The sequence below is a fragment of the Candoia aspera genome, chromosome 11, assembly GCF_035149785.1.
Source record: "Candoia aspera isolate rCanAsp1 chromosome 11, rCanAsp1.hap2, whole genome shotgun sequence".
Classification (NCBI taxonomy): Eukaryota; Metazoa; Chordata; class Lepidosauria; order Squamata; family Boidae; genus Candoia; species Candoia aspera.
In genome coordinates, this window is record NC_086163.1 from 3,726,576 (window position 1) to 3,746,444 (window position 19,869).

Genomic DNA, 19,869 nt, shown 5'->3' on the forward strand with positions numbered 1-19,869 from the left:
GGAACTGGCCAGTGCAGCCAAAAATATCTCTGCCACTCAGAGCATAATGCCTTGAGACCACAGATTTCTCCAAGCAGCCAGTAGCTCAAGGATCCAGAGAATGGATCTCAGTTCTTTGCTCCCAGTTGATGAAGGAAGGCTGAGAGCATCTTCTCACACTTCTCCAAGGAGTGAAGATTGTACAACCTGAAGGAGTAAGTACAGGTATACCTATTTTTCTCCAGCAGTTTCTGGTGTTACCTGAGAGCCAGGGAAGGGAAGGGAAGGGAAACTTGCTAGTTTCTACTAGCCGAAATCATCAGTTCTACAATGAAATTACTAATCAAAGCGAATATTTGTAGCTCAGGGTTGAACTGTGGAGTCCTTGGTGCTCTCTGAGCCTTGTTGTTTTCTTGCAGATGTTTCATTGCCAGACTAGGCAATGAAACTAGGCACTGAAGACGTTGCCTAGTCTGGCAATGAAACGTCTTCAAGAAAACAACAAGGCTCAGAGAGCACCAAGGACTCCACAATGAAATTACTGTTTTCTGCATGGCACTAGAGTACAAAAGCTTAAATCCTGCCCTGAAAAATTTACATTTAAAATTCAGTTGATGGGAAATAACAGAGGAAGGGAAGGCAGGGGAAACAGGAAGAAAGGGTGGATTTCTCTCTTTGTCCACTGCAAGCACTTCAAGTGGCAACAAGAGGCCAAAGGGGTGGGGTTGTGTCTCCCACATAATGCAAACAGGGGTCTGGAGGGGAGGCTAAGGAAAGTCTAGGATGGAGCAGCTGATCAGCCTTCTGGGACAGAGTTCTGAGCCTGGGGGAGGTCAGGGTGAGGGTCAGTCCACCCATCTGAAAGTTGCCAAGGTTGAGAAACACTGCTCTACACCATCAGCACAGGAGCCAAGTGGGAAATGGGAGCCAGATTCTCTGTCCTCAACAACCATCTGCAAGCTGCCAAAGGTGGGATCGGTTCTTCCATGCTGCAGGCATTCCAGCTGCTGATTTAATCTTTTCTCCTGCAGCTTTCAATGACCCGAACAAGTTGCAACAAACAGCTCTGCCTCTCCTGTCCAAAAAGCAGTGCAAGAAATTTTGGGACACTACGGATGCGATGATCTGCGCAGGCGGGGCAGGCTCCTCTTCGTGCATGGTGAGCACCCCAACCACCCCAGACCTCCTCCTTTCTCTTAACCCGGTTTTTTTAGGCTACTCTATTTGGGTTGCAAAAATCTAGACTGGTGCTTCTAGGGAAACTGATGGTGGACTAAGGGCCACCCAACATTTTGGGGGTAGCTAGACAGGGCTATGATACAACATTGGGTGGGCTGGGATTTACCATTTCCCCCATGTTGGAGTTGAAGGGCGGCTTTAAAAAAACAGCACACACTTAACATAACACACTTAATTGGATTGCTCAGTTGCCCCAATTTCTGGATTGCTCAAGACTTTGAAAGATAAACTACTAAAGTGGGCTGGGTTTTCACAAGCCACAGAGAAACAAGCCAGGGTTTATACTAGCCAAGCTTAACGGGCTGTGAAAATGTAGCCGTTGGGTCGTTCACTAACCGAGTTCTGTTGGGTGAGCACAGCCTGTATTAAGCCTATATTACAGCTAAACCTGCGAGATCTTTTTGCTTCCTGCATTCCAAGTGGGGAAAAATGGGGCCGATCACACCCCTGAAATTCTGCATGATGGAAAAAAGTGGGGTCTCCAGGGAACTCAAATACTGGTGCTTATTTTTTTTTCTTGCATCTGCAGGGTGACTCTGGTGGACCCCTTGTGTGCCAGCATGGAGATGTTTGGAAATTGGTGGGCATTGTTTCTTGGGGCAGCGGCTACTGCCCAGTTACCAAGCCAGCTGTCTATGCTCGGGTCAGCGTCTTTCGTGACTGGGTGGGCAGTGTCATGGCCAATAACTGACCCCTGAATCTGGGAGAGGGAGTGAATGCAAATGAATCCATTAAAGTTGTTTTTACTTTGAGATTCGTCCTTGTCTGGCTTATTGGCTGCCCACACAAGGCGAAAAGGTCTCTCAGATGAAGGCACAGTCATGATGCTGTTCTTGTGAAACAAGTCCCTTGGTTTTACGTCAACTCAAGTCAGAGCTCACAACTGCAGGCAGCTTGATCTTTGTGCCAACCCAGCGGCTTTGTATACTGCTTCGAGTCTTCAGAAGTGGCAAAATAGCACTGCTATGGGTTTGAAGGGCCACTCTGTGCTCCCATTGGGTCCTCGCTCATCTTCCTCAGTCATGACCTCCCATTACAGCCATGTGGAAGGGGGTTTATGTCTAGCCCACAAATCCCTCCTTTGCACAGCCAGCTACTAATCTGCCAGAACATCTAGATGGGGGTTCTGCCATAGCCAATGATGGTCAGGAATACCTACCAGCTCAGCCTAGGTCTCTAGGAGCCTGTCCCACCTGTACAGATCATTGCATCAGTAATTGCAGTGTCCCAAGCCACGTGGATTCAGTGGTGCTGAAATTTGGACCTCCCATCTCATGCTCCTAAACTTGGATTGTGGACTTGCTGATTTTGAGAAGCAGATGGTTGTTTAGGACAGAGAATCTGGCTCCCATTTCCCACTTGGCTCCTGTCTGATGGCGTAGAGCAGTGTTTCTCAACCTTGGCAACTTTCAGATGGGTGGACTTCAACTCCCAGCATGGCTGGCTGGGGAATTCTGGGAGTTGAAGTCCACCCATCTGAAAGTTGCCAAGGTTGAGAAACACTGGTGGAGAGAGTAAGGGTGATGGATCTTGCATATCTCCATCTTCCTTACTATATACCGAAGGGGCACGGACTCCACTGAATGGCAAGAAATTCATCTTGCCTTCTCATCAGGGATTAAATTACGCATTTTAAGGGAACAGATTTCTAACTCATGATCTGCTGAAAAACAAGTGTTTTCTAAAATGGGCCAAGAGGAATAGATCACTGCAATCACTAATACAATAAAAGATGCCTGCAGAATATCCAAGGTACCCCATTAATCCTGGGACACTCTCAGCATGCTGATAACCATTTAATCTCCTGGCCTCAGTGATGGCGTTCTACATGGGGCCCTACAAATATCTTCATTTGTAGCTGATGTTTTCCAGCCTCCACAGGCTGGGCGAGAAGCGAAGTCTACCCTCAGTCGTGGAAGTTCAGTGGCTGAACACTTGGCCCAGCTGACCTCACAGGGTTGTTATAAGAAAACTGGAGGGAATGATAGAAGCTCCTTGAAAAGATATACATTAACAAAATAAAGGAGTCCCCAAGGAGCAAATGTTTTAGCAAGAAAGGGATCTAAGCCTGACAAATCTCACGCTTCAAGTTAATTAGGGGTCATCCCCCACCCACAGCTTCTGATTTCTAGGTGAGCCTTAAGGTCCTAAGTTCTGCAGCTGGTTTCAAGAAGCCACCTGCCTCAGGCACTTTTTCTATACTTTTGAGTATGACTTTTAAAAAGTCCTAACTTGCTTCAGAAAATCCTTCATTTCAAGAGGTTTGTCAAGGCAGAATCACCCGTTCCTGCTGTGATCCTTCGGGGCATCTCCCCAGCAAGGGGTTCTAAACCTATAAACAGCACGGGGGAAAGGAGGACGCGTAGCCAGACCAACCCAGATCTCAGCATCCCCTCACGCACATACGTCTAGCAGTGCAAGCCACAAATGGTCTTTGCCCTACGGTTGGGTATGGTGGGATTTCAAAGCACTTCAGATTAAAAGCTGCTTTCCGAAGCAGTTCTTCCGTAATAGCTGAACTGCAAATAACTTAGATTTCTTCCCTCACTTCAGCTGTTGTGGTTTATAGCTGGATAGTTTCCAAATCATGGGAAACGAGTAAGTCCTCTTTATTTGGCACCGGTCAGACTCCATCCCAGGTAATGGCCAGCTCTTGGCACTACATTTAAAGGGGGTTGACAAGTTGGTATGGATTCAATCAGGAACAGTAAGAATGATCAGGGGATTGGAACCCTCTCCAACCTACAGTGGGTTGGAAGATATGTTTATTCTTGAAAAAGGTCCACTGAGAAGGACAAGATAGCAGTCTTCAAGTGCCGGAAAGGATGCTACCCGGAGGAAAGTCAAAACCTATTCCTTCTTGTTCGGGAGTATTGGACACAGATTAAAGGTAGGTAGGTTGTGGCTGAGTGCTAAGAAAATTTCTCATCAGTAACAGTTTAACAGCGGAACCAATTCTCAGAGGGCTGGCATTCTCCCCTTTGCTGAATTTGCTCAGGCTGAAGCTGGCGAGTATTTTTTAACTTCAATTCCTACAGGGAGCAGGGCTTAAACTGACCTAACCCCACCCCAAATTTGTACTTCTGGCTTCGTTCTTGAAGAGACCAACCTCCTTGATGATTTCTCAGAAGACTGTCAAAAAGAGAATCAGAAAGTCTTTACCCTAATGCGCACAAGGAGGTATCAGTTCTAAGCTGAAAATATTTTCGCTGCTGCTGCTGCTGTTCTTGTAGATCCATCCTATCCATCACAAATAAATCTTGCTAAAAAGAACTCAGGGAAATCATCTATGGAAAGGAGTGAAAAAGGTGGAAGGTCCCCAGTGCAAACACTGAGTCATGTCTGACCCTTTGGGGGACGCCGGTACTCATTTTACCGACCTCGGAAGGATGGAAGGCTGAGTCGACCTGAGCCGGCTACCCGAGAATCCAGCTTCTGCTGGGATCCAGTTTCAATTTAGGCAGCTCCCAAAGACCCTGATGATGTTATTTGTGTTCTCCTTTGCAAAAGAAACTGTTTTTCTTTGCCTATTTGTAACTCCCACAGAGCTATAGTTCCAAAGCATTTTGATGGGCTCCTATAAGAGACCTTCCCCGGGATGGTGTTCCACTCATCCAATCTATCTGTCCCAACCCAAGGGCTTTTGCAGCTCCCAAACTTAAGTTCTGAAGATGTGTCTGTTAAGAATGATACACTAGTCCAGTGTTTCTCAACCTTGGCCACTTTAAGATGTGCGGACTTCAACTCCCAAAATTCCCCAGCCAGCGAGGGGAGTTCTGGGATTTGAAGTCCGCACATCTTAAAGTTGCTAAGGTTGAAAAGCCCTGACGCAACATCTTAAAACATAAAGTTAGGCTAACAAACACAATTGTTGTGTTCACATAACCCACAATACCCAAACAAACCAGGCTGGGGCTTCGACATGAAGACCTGGTTTTCACATGGCGAATCACAGCAACCCAATACCGTTTTTAGCCTAGAGTCACGTATATCCAGCCAATATTGTGAATTGTAATGATGTAAGACAAAGAGGAATCAGTGGAGTGACATGTCGGCTAAAAGGACAAATGCAATTGGAGGTTGCGTCAGTAGCAGAACTGTTTCAAGTCCTGGCAAGTAACAGTTGTGTTCTATCCCGCACTGGTCAGATTCTACTTTGAATACACAGACTCATTTCTGGATACCAAATTTTAAAGAAGATGTGGAGAAATTGGAAAGACGCAGAGAAGGGTAACAAAGATGATCTAGAGACCAAAAACCTATCGGAAGACATTGACAAAACTGGGAATACAGATAGACCTCGCTTAACAACCACTATTGGGACCAGAATTTCAGCTGCTAAGTGAATCCGACCTGATTTTACGACTTTCTGCAGTCATCGTTAAGCAAATCACTGTGGGCATTAAGCAAACCATATGGTTGTTAAGTGAATCATGTGGTTCCCCATTGATTTTGCTTGCCACAAGCTGGCCGGGAAGGTCAAAAATGGCGATCGTGACCATGGGATGCTGCGACTGTCATAAATGCAAACTGGTTGCCAAGCACCCAAATTGTGATCATGTTGCCACGGAGATGCTGTGTTGGTCATAAGTGTGAGGACTGTCATACGCTGGTTTTTCCAGCACCATAATTAAGTCCAAACTGTCATTAAATGAATGGTTGTTAAGCAAGGACTAGCTGTATATAGCCTTGAGGAAAGATGACTCAAGTCGTAACAAGGCAAATTCTGGCTGAACATTTGGACAAACAGAACCAGTGACCCAGAAAGATGGAGAGCTCCCTTCACCAGAGGAGTTCAAGCAGAAGCTGGAGAGCATTCAGTGCCTGAATCTGGATTTCTGCACTGAACATCATTAGCAGCAAAACGCCAATGATCTTGCCAACTCTCCAAGGCAACCGCTTTTTCCCAGGATGAAAGAGGCAGAGGCCTGCAGCCCCACCCTGGCATTAACTTTCCATCCCCACCCACATTTCTTGAAGGCCCTGCAGCAGGTCATGCTCAGGCCCCAGCAGAGGAAAACAGAGCAGAGGACATTCTCAATGGAACATTCTGCAGAAGCCTTCCAGGGCCCCATACAAATGGGCATGGCCAAAGCCGTTTTCCTGTGATGGAGCTGAATTTCCCCTTTCAGGACAAAGACCCTGAAAGGTCCCCCTGTTCCTGGAGAAGCCCGTTCTGCAGAGCGCTAAGCGGTTGGCAACAAAGGGAGACCCTGGGCATGGTTGCAAGCCAGTGTTCCAGCAGAGCGAAAACCCTTTTCTTTTGCGTACTGCAATGTACAGGGTGGTTTTAAAGCAAGGGAGGTTTTTAATGCCAGGGTGAAACCGCAGAGAATGAGCTCTGAAACCTTGGCAGAAATATCCAAGCACCAACACTGTGACTTTTCTCTTCTCCCAGCCACAGAGCCCATTAAATGAGCTGCCAACCATCATTATCAACTCAGCAACCCCACGAGGTCACTCTCCTTCCTCCCGCCTCCTCTACGTCCCTTGGGCCAATTCAAGCCCAGGGCAGACCAGTCAACAGCAATCACCTCTCTTTCACATTCACGCATGCACAGTGGAGAAGAGCCTCCCTTAGGCCCTAGTAGAATGGATTCTATATTTCTTTATTTGATTTAAATAGTGCTCATTAGCCAAACAGTTTTGGAATCAAACAGGAAAAAAATAATTATTTGCCCTCGGCAACTGCCGCAAGGGGCTGAAACGGTCTTCCCTTCTTGGCTGCAGCGAGACTGGGGGGCCTCGGGGACCCAGGACTGGCATCGTCGGTGTCTACCGTCAAAGGAGAAGGAAGCCGCTGGCCAGTCAACACCCCCCACCCTCTCCAGGTGGGCAGGTGAGTCGGACAAAATATTTACAGTCCATTCGCCACGGGAGGCTCACCCAAAGACTCCTCCAGGGGGCGCTTCACACGGCGGCTAGTTGCCCCAAGACCATCCGGAACTGCTGGGTGCTGTTTGCCAGCTCGTGAACCCGCTCCACCATGTCTTTGGCAGCAGCCGGGGAGGGGTACTGGAGAGCAGCTGTCTTGGTGCTGGCCACGATCTCCTTGAGCAGGTCGCAGAGAAGGTTGCTGTAGTGAGTGACCTTCTGGCGGACCTCTTGGGCCTTAGCCTGGCGCGACAGGGTGTCCCCAATGAAGACCAGCTTGTGGGCACTCAGGATGACAAACTTGCTGTGTGCCACGAAGATCTTGGGGGGCTGATTAGTGTTCACCGCGGTGAAGAAGGCGTCTACGGCATTGGTGAGTGTGGTGAGGTTGGCCTCGCACTGTTCCAGGTAGAAGAGCAGCAGCTGCCGGTCGGAGGGGCCCAGGGCTGTGCCGCCCCCCCGCACGTGGGGGTAGTGTTGTGGGGGTGTCCAGCTGGACAGGTCATGGTCAATAGGACGGGTGACCTCCTGTTCCAGTCGCTCAAACTGCTTCAGCTGCGGGCAGAGAGCAACGATGAGAACCCGACCCATCTTGGCTGACCGTGGGGCCTAAAGAAAAGCTGAGCCCTTCTTCCCAGATGCCCCCAGACCTGACCCCGACTCTTTGGAAAAGCCACAATTATCGGCCCAAACACACAGCAGTTAATTAACAGTGGATGGTAGCGCGTGTGGCATTTTAACAAACTTCAGCAAGCCCGGCTGGCAGAAAGGCAGGAGATGCAATAACAAATGATAATAATAAAACTGCCAACTGGAAATGCTGAAGAATCATGATGGGCCACGCGGGTTCCTGCTGTTTGGGGATCTCAAACACATTTTTTTACACAAAACAAGGCTACACAACAATCCTGCATGTGTTGATTTGGAAGTACCCCAGCCAATACTCAAACTTTTACGTAGGTAGGAAAAGGATTGTGACAGACAGAAGTGATACGAATCACATCCTTTTTTTCTCACCCAGAAATTTCCAATTGCTGTTTACAGAACAAAGACTTAAAGGGTTGGTCGGTGAGCAAGAGGAGATGGGCCTAAGCTTCTGGGGGGGGGGGGGAGATAGAGCACCCTCCCTACAGACCTGCTGCTGCTCCAGCTGTCCTTTGCCTTGTCGCATGATGTTGCCTCGTTCAAGCAGCTCTTTCTGGGTCTTCTCAAACTCCTCCTTCCCCTAATTTAGACAGAATGAAAGAGGGTTAGTGGAAGGTGCCGCCAGAGGGACCCACAGCAAAAGCACCCTGGCCCCACCTACTGACCTCCAGGCAGTTCTCACGGCAGCATCCTGAAGCCCGCCAGGAGCACCACCGAGGAAGAGCCCAGACATGGCTGCAAGCCAGTGCTCCAAAGAGAAGCCATCAAAGAATGTTGCAGCCAAGCCAACAAAGGTCCTTGCACAAGGACAAGACTTGCATCTCATGAGCAGAGCAGAAGGCCCGTCACTCATTTGCCAGATTTACACCCCGCCTTTCCCTCAGGAGCTGAAGGCGGTGCACACAGCATCCTTCTTTACCCCACATCGACAAGCCTGTGAGGTAGGTTGGCCTGGGAGAGAGGGACTGGCCCTGAGTTCCCCAGGGAGTTTCTACTGCTGAAGGGGGACCAGAAACAGGTCCAGCACCTTCACCTCTTCTCCACAGCATCTCTCTGAATTAAGAGTTGCAATAAACAACTTTATGTTTATCAACATTAATGTTTTAGAAACCATAGTTAATATTGATATCAGCTGCTTCTTCTTCTTTATCATTAAAGGTTTAAGTTATCTAAATTCTAGAGCAGGGTTTCTCAACCTTGGCAACTTTCAGATGGGTGGACTTCAACTCCCAGAATTCCCCTAGCAGCTCTCTGGAGAAGGCTCTGATGCTGAGAAAGGTGGAAGGAAAGAGAAGAGGACAAGAAGCAGCAAGGTGGACAGACTCAGTGGTGATGGGGGCACCACTGGAAGACTTGAAAGAGCAGGTTAGGGACAGATCGTCATGGATAAAATCTATTATGTGGCTGCTAAGAGTTGATACTGACTTGAAAGCAGGTAAAAAATAGATCTATCAGTGCAAGACCCACTTGAGAAGTCCATAATGCTGGGAAAGGTGGAAGGAAAAAGAAGAGGATGCCCAGCAGCAAGGGGATGGGCTCAGTTGCAGTGGTGATGAGTCTATCACTGGAAGACCTGAAAGACCAGGTTGGGGACAGATCATCATGGAGACGATCAATCTATGTGATCACTAGGAGCAGAAAATGACTTGATGTCACAAGTCATCAATCACAGTCAATATATGGCTGATCCTCCCAAGGTAAAGGACTTCTCCAACATAGCTAGTAGAGATCCTTTCACTGTGGATCTCTACAGGGGTTTCTACCTGTAGAAGCACATAACCAACCTCCAGAAGCTGATCTTTAGCTGCTTCTCCAGGTTGTCACATTGTGCCTGGCCCCAAAAGCCAGGAGCCACAGCTTTCTCTTTTAATCAGGCTTGCCTTCTTTGTCCCCCCATCAAATCAATGGTGTCAGGGTGGGCTGGACCCAGATTCTCAGCCCCAGAAGCTCCCTGGGTGACCTACGGCCAGTCACACTTTTTCAGGCCAGCTTATCTCACAGGGGGAAAAATAGGAGTGCTATGGGTGACTCCTTGAGTTCCTGAAAGGTGGGATATAAATCTAATGAACAAGCAAACAAAATCAATAAAAAAAGTCTCTATCTCTCCACCAGCCAGGTGCTTGACAAATATCTCCAATTACTATGGTCCAAAGCAGTTTTCTGAGTCCTGGTAGACCATCATATCTGGCTTGGGAGAGGCAATCAACTTGGTCTGTCATCCACTGACCAGGATAAGAGGAGATGGTGCACCTTCCCAGGCCTCAATTCAGCAGTCCCTACAGTGACTATGACCATCCTGGACATCCCACCATGACCAGTGACCATCTTGGGCTATTGGGACCAGTGAGCATCCTAGATTAACCTGGACTGTCCAAGCTTGCCCTTCCTCCAGCCCATGAGCCAGTGGTAAAAAGATTACCCTAAACATGCCCATTCCCATCAGACTCCACCGACCTAATTCCTCACCACTTTCCCTGAATTCCCAGGTCTCTGTGGTATCTGGGAGTGACATCCTATCAGAATTGAGTTGTGGCATAATTTTTGGAAGAGGTAACAAATGCATCTCTGGGGTTTGGGGGACTGATTGAAAATCTCCTGTTGTTAATGTTTGGGGAACTGAAAATCACACTGCTGAGCGCCAATCTCTGGAAACAATGTCCTGGTTCAGTTTCCACACCACACTGAATGACCAACCAGCCAGCCACATTTCAGCCTGGTTATTGTGCAAACCCAGCCCTTATTGTGAGCTGGTGGTTCAGTGTCTTTTGCAGATCCAGAAAACTGGACTGAATGAGCAAAACACAGATAAGCTAAACAGAAGTGAATATATCATGCAAAAACTGCTATGCATTGTAAGCCACCCTGGGAAAATTTGGTTTTCAAGGGTGACTCACAAACTATAAACATAAAAAAATGAAGAATTTTCTAAGCAGGAAGTTATTAGGTTGCAAATTTCCATGGCAGGATGCTTTGCTCTTTATAGAATGCCCAGCAAATGATAGGCTTTATGAAATATATTAAGTCCACAAATACACATTGGGAAGCGTACCAAGGCCATCTTTTGGTGGTGGTACGGGGGGGTGCCTGACGGGGGGAAGGGAATTGTCAAAAATATCAAGATGGTGGCTGTACCTGTGCCTGCCCCCCACCCTCAAGAGACCTAAAGGGAGCCAGAAAGAAAGCCTTTGCAGTTATGATGTCCAACTGACTGAATTCCTTTCTAGGATTATCTGGCACCAATGCCAACCTTTGACAGTAGGTGAAAACTTTTGAAAAAGCTATCTCCCAAAACTTTCCACGTGGCTAACATCCTGCCCCTTCATAGGTTTTGATTTGGTTTTGCTATTTCATCTCTTTTTCCTACACTTTTCTGAAAGCAATGGTGAAAGGAGAGCTGTAACATCCACCGACCAGCTTGATCCTAACAAGCGTTTTGGTCCTCCAAGAGCAGAGGCCGACGTCAAAGTGGGAACCAAGGTTAGGTTCACCAGACATGCTAAATCCTAACCCCAGGTTAAAGGGAAAAAAAGCTGTATTTGCCTAAAATGCAAGAAAAATCAATCGCATCAGGGCTTAATGTCACGGTCTGGTTCACACATCATAAGATCATCAGTAAGTTTTCACAATATGCTCAGCCGTGAACTAATGCGTGAATGGTGAATGTATGGGCGTCTCCATGTAGTTTTCTTGGTAACACTATGGCAGTACTTTGTCACTGTCTTCTTCTGGACTGGGCTTTCAGGTTCCTGTTCTACAGACTTGGCATTTTGGTGGTCTCCCATCCAAGCACCAACCAGATCCTTTTGGAGATCAGCCAGAAACTACCACAAACTGGTGGGTTCATGCTGGCATGCAGCGTGAATCCACCAGACATCACCTCCCTATTGTGGGTTGTGGGTGCACTTCTGAATGTCTATGTGGGGGGGGGCTTGCCCTTCCCTCCCAGCCCTCCTGCCCCAGGCCCAAGCCCACCTGGAGGTGCACGTAGTCATAATCTTCCATCCAGCCCCCCTCACTGTTCTCGTATTGCCTGTCGGGTGAGTCCTGGGCCAGGAACTTGGGCGGCGAAGGCAACGGCCGGGACTGGATGTGGCTCGCCTTCTCGGAGGGCGTGCCGTGGGGGTGGATGCCATCCCCCAAGGAGGCTGGGGACCCCCTGGTCCGTCGGAAGAGCAGCGAGGCGTTGCCGTGCAGGAAGGAGGCCAGCTGCTTGGTGTCATCAGGCACCCCCCGGGAGTACATGACCAGGTGCTCGAGGTCATCTGGTGCCCCCGGCTTGCTGGCCACAAGGGCGCTGGGGGCCCAGCCGCAGCCCTCCAGTGCCTGGCTGTGCCGCAGCAGCGCCTGGTACACCTCCTCCATCTTCTGCACCTGCTTGCCCAGCTTGGCGTAGAGGGAGCGGTCGGAGGCCTGGGCGGCACTGCTCACCACTCCGCGGGCAAATTCCAGCAGTTCCCTGAGGGCCCCCTTCACGCTCTCCGCTGCCCCCTGGATGTGGCCTGCGTGAGCCTCCATCTGCTCGGGGCTGCGCCAGCTGCCGCTGATGAAGGACATGAGGTACGAGACCGCCACGCTGACGTTGTTCTGGAGCCGGGCCAGTGTCTCCATCGCAACGTCCTGGTCGAGGGGCAGCTCCTTGTCCGGCGCTTCCCGGACTGGCACCGTGTCCAGAGAAGAACTGGAAAGGTTGCTGCGGTTGCTGCCTGTGCTGGAGGCGGAAAGCCTCTTGCCATCACCCCGATCTGTCTGTGGGGGGACGTCGTAGATGTAATCACCTTCCCCGTCCTTACTGCTGATCGGCAGCTCTCGAGGAACATCATACACCTCCTGGCTGGCCAGTTTTCTCAGCCCCGGTGGGACATCGTAGATCTCCTGGGCTTCTGATACCCCTTTACTGGTGGGTGGAGGCACATCATAGACGTCTTCAGACAAGGAAGATGGCTCCGCCAGGGGTGCCAAAGGCTGGGCCAGGATGAGCGGATGACGCAATGGGTCGAAGGGCTTCACCTTGCAGAAGACAGGGGGCACATCGTATGTCTCCTCCCTCGTGGGGCCATCCGGGACATCCTTGCTGACCGAGGGAGGGATGTCATATACCTGCCAAGATAAATCAAGCCAACTGCTTCAACTCTATACTGCCACCCTTGTTGCCTTGATCATCTCAAGCTGTCCTCATGAAACAGCACCAAGGCAGAAGATGAAATGCGGTGGAAATACCTCCTACATACTCTTTCAAAAGACCAGCTTCTCAGATTAATAGTTGAGACTCAGGCAGAGTCTAGTTTATCAGATGCCATACAAGGCATGGGTAAGTTGGCACGCTGCCATCCGCAGCCTCATCCTCAAGCATCGCCCAGAAAGGTTCTCCGCCATGCTTAACCCCAGAGGAATTCTTGGAAAACAAAATGGTGGGGTGGATGCACCAGAGTGTTTGGTCAGAAGTTTGCCTACCTGCCCAGTAATAAGACATCATTCATGGATACAGCAGAAAACATCCCGCTCGTGAAGGGCAACCCCTGGATTTCCCTTCTGGCAAACGGATGCTTTATGATGGGCTGCGCCAACGGTGGCAGCCATGTCATCAGAGTGCCCATGAGATGTTCTCAAAGTTCCCAATGAGGCCAGCTCTGCTCTCTATTTCTAGACAAATAAATATTGTATTTGTTTATTTAGGTCACTTATATGGCCACCCATCTGGTAGTACCTTCTACGGCAAACAATTTTTATGAAAAGGCATAAGCTTTCATAAAATGCAGTGAGGGTTTAAACCAGTGTTTCTCAACCATGGGAACTTTATGATGTGTGGACTTCAACTCCCAGAATTCCCCAGCCAACTTTAAGATGTGTGGACTTCAATTCCCAGAATTCCCCAGCCAGCATAGCTGGCTGGGGAATTCTGGGAGTTGAAGTCCACACATCTTAGAGTTGCCACGGTTGAGAAACACTGTCCTACACCATCATAAATAAGTAACTCTGGGCATCTCGTGAGTCCCTTGCCCTCAATCTTCTTATTTGTCCACCCTTGTGCTTCTATACACCACATGGTCTTTATACTGACTTTCCAAGTAAGAGGTTTTCCAAATGCAGAGGAGGCTGAGTTGTGCAAACACAAGGAAGCATAATATATGCAGGAGAGGTCTTCTCACAATACCCAAAGCTAAACCCACAGAAAACACATGATGGTTAAATCCCAGCCTTGCCAACAGCCCTTCTCTGCAGCCCAACAGGCTGATTCTCCCTACCAGCAGTCTTATACCGGGGCTCAACCCTACTGCCCGTTCTTCAGACCCCTTCCAGCCAACGAAACCCTGACTTCCACTCCACTCCTCGGTGGTCCTGGGTCTCCACTCACCACTTGCAGATTCTTCTCCACGCTGGGTGGCACATCGTAGATCTCATGGACTTGGGCTCCGCTGTTGGTGTTCTTTCCCACCATCGCAGGGCTGTCGTAGACCTGGCAAAAGGGCAAGGTGAGACCCTGGTTTTGAATGGTGACTCATGCTCTGTTCCTGCTTTGCTCAGTCCACACCTCTTGTCTTAGGATTCTGAACCGTTGCAGGCCTTGTGGCTTAAACGCCCGCCTGGTTTTGGCAGTTTCTGGCTTCCCCACCATCCCCTTTCCTTGAAAAAGAGCAAGACCAAGGTGGAATGGGGCATTGCACCCAAGTTGCCAGTCTGGTCTAGTGGTTAAGGTGCTGGGCTAGAAACTAGGAGACGGAGAGTTCTAGTCCCGCCTCAGGCATGAAAGCCAGCTGGGTGACCTTGGGCTGGTCCCTCTCTCTCAGCCCAACCCACCTCACAGGGTGGTTGTTGTGGGGAAAAGAGGAGGAGGAAGGAGTATTAGGTACATTCGCTGCCTTGAGTTATTTATAAAAATAATAAAGGCAGGATAAAAATCACATAAACAAACAAAATAAGTTCCTTAATTTTTAAACTCCATCGATAGCTCTCCAGAATCCCACCTCCCCCAGAAAGTAGGCAGATTCTACTTTCTGTTTGTTTTGTTAGGCTCCTTTAGCAAAGCCAACCCCTGTGGTGCTCAGAGGGAAGACAAGCAAGCAAGATTTCCTTCTGACAAGGGGAAGGCTGGCCTAGAGTCCGCATGTCGTCTTCATGGGAAATTAGATTCCTAGTACTGCTTTCATCTATTCTAGCTTGTAATCAGAGTGAGTGATTTCTACTATGTTAATCAGGTATCCTTAGCTTGAATTTTAATAGTGATTCTTGTTATTTTTTCTTTTAAAAGTGGTGCAAGACATTTTATAATTTCGTAATAAATGATATACAGTACAGTTCCCATGGTCTGTCCTTAAATTGAATTTGTATGTAAGCTGGAACAGTATTATTGTATAAGGCAGGTAGTCCTTGCTTAATGACCACAATCGGGACCAGAATTTTGGTTGCTAAGTGAAGCAGTCATTGAGTGAATCCGACCCGATTTTATGACAAATCTATTTGTGTCCTAAACCCAGTCTGACAAGTCTTGTGCAGGCAGGGTCTGTCCCCAACACCCCCAATCTGCTGTCTGCTGCCCCCTCGCCCCAAGAGACAAAGCCGCAGCACTCACTTCTTGGCCACTCCGGTTCACCACCAAGCCCCGTGTTGGGGGCACATCATAGATCTCCTGGAGCTGTCGGGGAACATCATATTCATCCTGCTGCTCTCCTTTGGGGGACTCATAGACATAGACTTGTCCCACCCGTGTGGGGATCACCACCTGCAAAGGAAGAAACAGGGTGCTTCAAAGCCAGCATCTGCTGCAAAAAGCAGGTGGACGTGGCTGGGAAAGAAACATGGCCAGATCTACCAAGAACCTGTCTTTCTCTTGGGAGACCTGCACTGACACAAGATCTCTTCTAGATGCTGGACTAGCAACATGGATACAGACCAAGATCCATACTCCAGCAGAGGCCCACCGTTGAGAACAAGCTGGCCTTGGTGATGAGCTTCTTCCTCCCTGCTGGTGTCCATGTGTTCATCTGCTTTCGCAAGGTCAGCAACCTTTCCAGGCACCATCAAACAATTTTGCTTGACTGCCCAATAAATTTAGTTTTAGAGTTATTTTTGAAATGGCTGAAAGATTAGCAAGATGTTGGTGTTCTGATCTTAATACCTTTCAAGTTTTGTCATTCTCACTTGGAAATCCCACAAGACTTGAATGTTTCCACCCCAAAATTCCTGAGATGTTAGTGGGTTCACCTTGAAATGTTGACATGTTCATGAGACATTGAAGTTCATGCCCAGAATTTCAATTTGGGGTGAGAGCACTGAAATCTTGCAGATCTTGCATCCAAGATTCTGACATACACACACTCTCTCTAATGTAAGGATCCTACAGAGGCCATCAGGAGATGCCACAGGGGACATGGTTCCCATCAGCATTGTTTCGCTAACCCTTGCTCTGGACTCAGTGGGGGGTACACAGCAATCAAGGAGGAGAAGCAGGTTTTAAACTAGTCACAGTACAAGAGGACAATAACAACTGTGTGTTGCCTAAGCCCCCTCCCCAAGACCTGCTGCCATGTTTCCTCCTAGTTGCCATGATCTCACAGCTTCATTATAGACCCTTCCAGGAGTCTCGCATTGGAAGTAATGCAGCAGCCTTAAAGACGTGACGGCCTGGGAACAGAATGGAACAGTTCAGGGGACACTTCTTCCTCCCACATCCTTTCCCAGACCTTTCCATCTCTCAGCAGCTTCCACCATTGTGCAGAGACCTTCAAAGGGTCTTCCATGATGTTAAGATCAGCAATCCTGCAGGAAACATCCTACCCCCTTAGAGGTGCATCACTGGTGTGGCGGCTAATTATTGTGCACATGCGCACACCCCTTTGATCCAACTTGCCCAACCATCTCTGTTCAACATGGGGATAATCCTGGAGAAAGGAATCTTGGGCAGTTGAAAAAATAGCATTCATCAGGCTAATGAGAAGGTGTGAGGTGAAAGGTCCCCTGTGCTAGCACCGAGTCATGTCTGACCCTCTGGGGGGACGCTGCTTTCTCAACGTTTTCTTGGAAGACTATAGAGTGGGGTGGTTTGCAACTGCCTTCCCCAGCCGTCACCTTCCCCAACAAGCCGGGTGCTCGTTTCACTGACCTCGGAAGGACGGAAGGCTGAGTCGACCTGAGCCGGCTACCCAGAGAGAATCCAGCTTCCGCTGGGATTGAACTCGGGTCGTGGGGAGAGTTTCAGTTGCAATACTGCCGCCTACCACTCTGCGCCACACAGGGCTCTTAATGTGAAGGAAAGAAGCTAATTTTACATGCCAAACTGAAACACAGCACTTTATACCAAACTTCCCCAACCAGGTGCTTTTCAAACATTAGCTGGACACATAGATAGAAGCTGGTAGAAACCACAAGGACATCAGGCACATCATGACCTCAGCAATGTGTGATCCCAGCCAGTGCCTCTGATTCTTGGTCCATCTATTCAATGTTGTCTTCTCTAGCTTTTCAGGCGGTGAGGCGCCTAGTACAAGCCATTGTGATGTTATGAAGCATGTGTCATCACCCCCCTCCCCAGGGATGCCCATATCTGGGGCAGTATGGAGGCTGAGTTCTAACACATCTGATAGACACTCAAATGAAGAATTTTTCTACAAACCTAAAAGCTGAAATCAGGGATAAGTTAGCTGAAATACTTTCCTAACTGTTGCCAATATGACTTAAAGGGGTGTCAATGTTTTTCCTTGTTTTTCTATTGGTTCTGTTTGTTTTCCTGCCTTAAGCAAAAGATTGTTTCTTAAATATGATTAACAAACAAGGGTACCCTCTACTCTTACTTATGCTTTGTATAATTCATTGCAAGATCATTGCTGATACAACACTGCTAATTTTCTTCAACACATAGGCGGCTTCTTAATTTTCTGCTTGCCTACTGATAACATCCTATGCATTTTCTCAAAATGGTGGGCATGTTGTGTGAGTTCCTGCTGCCCATTTAACTGGATGCCCCGATGAATAGCATGGTCTACAAGGGAAGGGCTTTTTAACCCTTTCTATGCCTGTTCAACTGCCATCTGTTATTCCAGAAACGCACTTCCCAGAGCAATATTTTGGGATCCGCTCAGCTTCATCCTGGAAGTAGCATTCAAGCGATGTTCCAGTGGAACTAAAACTGCCAGTGGCCACATCTCAGCTTGCACTGGAGCTGAGGAGGGTCTATGGTTCAGTCCTCCCCAGTCTTGCATCCTCTCAAATTATTTGTGGATTATGGAAGGTGAGGTCCAACCCACCTGGAGTTTCTCTGGTTGAGGAAGACTGAGCTCCAAGGATCCAGGATTTCTTGCAAAACTGCATTTACTGCAAGAACTGGGATCCCACACACACTTTTTCTGGGCAGTTCCCATCTGCCCATGTCTTCTTCTTCACTGTCCTCAGCTTCATTTTTTTCAAAACTTAATTCTTTCACTCTCTCTTGCCTCAGTATCCCATCCTTCCACCAAAGACCTCATGAAAGTCTTCCCTAGTTTTAGCAGGGATTCAGACCGACTCTTCTTGGCCCAACTGAGTCAGCAGATGATCCATTATTTTGCAATCTAACGCTACAGCTACAGAGCGGCCTTTCCAAGCTGTGGGAACTGGAGCTGGGAATCTATACAACGATCCCTCTTTAAAAATGGTCTGCATCCCCCTCTTTCTCCAGAAGAGGGCACTGACCACCCACCAGCCGCTCCTGGCGAGGAGCAAACTGGCACCTTGCAGCAAGAGCTGCCCTCCCCAGGGAAGCCGAGGATGACATCATCTTCTATTTTGGGAGAGGAGCAACTGAGGGGCTTTGAGCTGATGCACAATGAGCGCTGTTTCCCTCCTGGGCAAAAGGAGAGACCCTGGAGCCAGGAGCAGCCTTCCCAGCTGTTGTTTGTTTGCAGAGAAACAACACATGCACAAAAGCCACTGCAAGCCAGACAGTGCACAGAGGCTGTGCACGCTATGCTGGAGAATTGCGTGCCCTCCAGCTGCAGTCACACACTATCTATGCAACTCAAAACAACACTGGGGGATTCTACTGCAAAGCCAGCTTCAACAAAAGCCAGAGTTTGATAACTGAAAAGGCCCTTGGAGGCTTAGTATCAGACGCTGGCAAACAGTAAGATTGCTTGGGTCCTGTTACCAACCATGGCATCGTTCCAGTTAAGCTGTACAGAACCTTCCTGGGCTGGTTCATCTGCAGTCCACTGCAACTGGCACAATGGAAGGGTGCCATGTACAGGTTTGATGCTTGCTATCCTGGCTACTGGCAGAGAGTGAAGGAAGGGGCAAAAGCTTCATTTGGTGGCAACAGGGCTGAAGTGCTTTTCCATCTCCAAAGGGTGCTTTGCAATGTATGCAGGAGCACCAGCCCAGCACTGTTTGTAGCACTGTAAATCAGCTGTAGAGAGCCAGTCTGGTAGTGGTTAAGGCACCGGGAGACCGTGAGTTCTAGTCCCGCCTGGGGCACAAAGCCAGCTGGGTGACCTTGGGCCAGTCGCTCTCTCTCAGCCCTGGGAAGGAGGCAAGGGCAAGCCACTTCCGAAAAACCTGCCAAGAAAACTGCAGGGACTTGTCCAGGCGGTCTCCAAGAATCGGACACAATTGAACGGATTTTTTAAAAAATCAGCTGCATCTTTTTGTGGGATCCTGTGCTTGGAAGCAACATCTGGGCTGCTGCGTGCCCTGCTAGCAGGGGGGTCAAAAAAAAAAAAGTCAAGATGGTGTCACAAGGGCAGCATTTTTCTTTTCTTTTTTTTTTACCCCCCTTCCAGGTGCCCTACTAGGTAGGTCATGTCTTCTCAGAAGTGCAAGGGCAAGGGGCATTGAAAGACGCAGAGGCACAGCCGGACCTTAAGAACCCCACTTTGGACCTGGAAGACCTTAACAACCATCATCCAGGCGCTACGTAGCTGCTTTGGGGGCAAAATCTTGGCAAGGGTGTTGGCAGCTACTGGAAGCTACCTTAAGGAAATGGCTTCTCTGGGCCCATTTCAACGCTGTTTCCAGCCCGGGCTAGAAACCATTAAATAGCCTTTATCTCCCTGGGAAAGTAAAATAAAAAAAAAGTTTAAAAGTAATCTTTACTTCTGTGGGCAGATGGAGAATGTATCTTTGATATGTGGATACACTTCAATCTTGAAGTAACTTTCAGTACAG

General features: G+C 48.6%; 1 protein-coding gene across 2 annotated transcripts in view; it reads right to left on the reverse strand.

The window, feature by feature from the left end:
- Positions 1-6,811: 6,811 nt before the first annotated feature.
- Positions 6,812-19,869, reverse strand: part of BCAR1 (BCAR1 scaffold protein, Cas family member) — a 42,199-nt gene continuing 29,141 nt past the window's right edge. Inside the window, exons 3-7 of one of the 2 annotated variants that reach the window (XM_063313021.1) lie at positions 15,305-15,454; positions 14,090-14,191; positions 11,710-12,834; positions 8,228-8,317; positions 6,812-7,647 (exon numbers count right to left, since the gene is read on the reverse strand). In XM_063313021.1, coding sequence (XP_063169091.1) covers positions 7,129-7,647; positions 8,228-8,317; positions 11,710-12,834; positions 14,090-14,191; positions 15,305-15,454 — 1,986 coding nt within the window. In that variant the 3' untranslated portion in view covers positions 6,812-7,128. Of the gene's footprint in view, positions 7,648-8,227; positions 8,318-11,709; positions 12,835-14,089; positions 14,216-15,304; positions 15,455-19,869 lie in introns of both variants that reach the window. The other variant, XM_063313020.1, reaches the window with a different exon arrangement.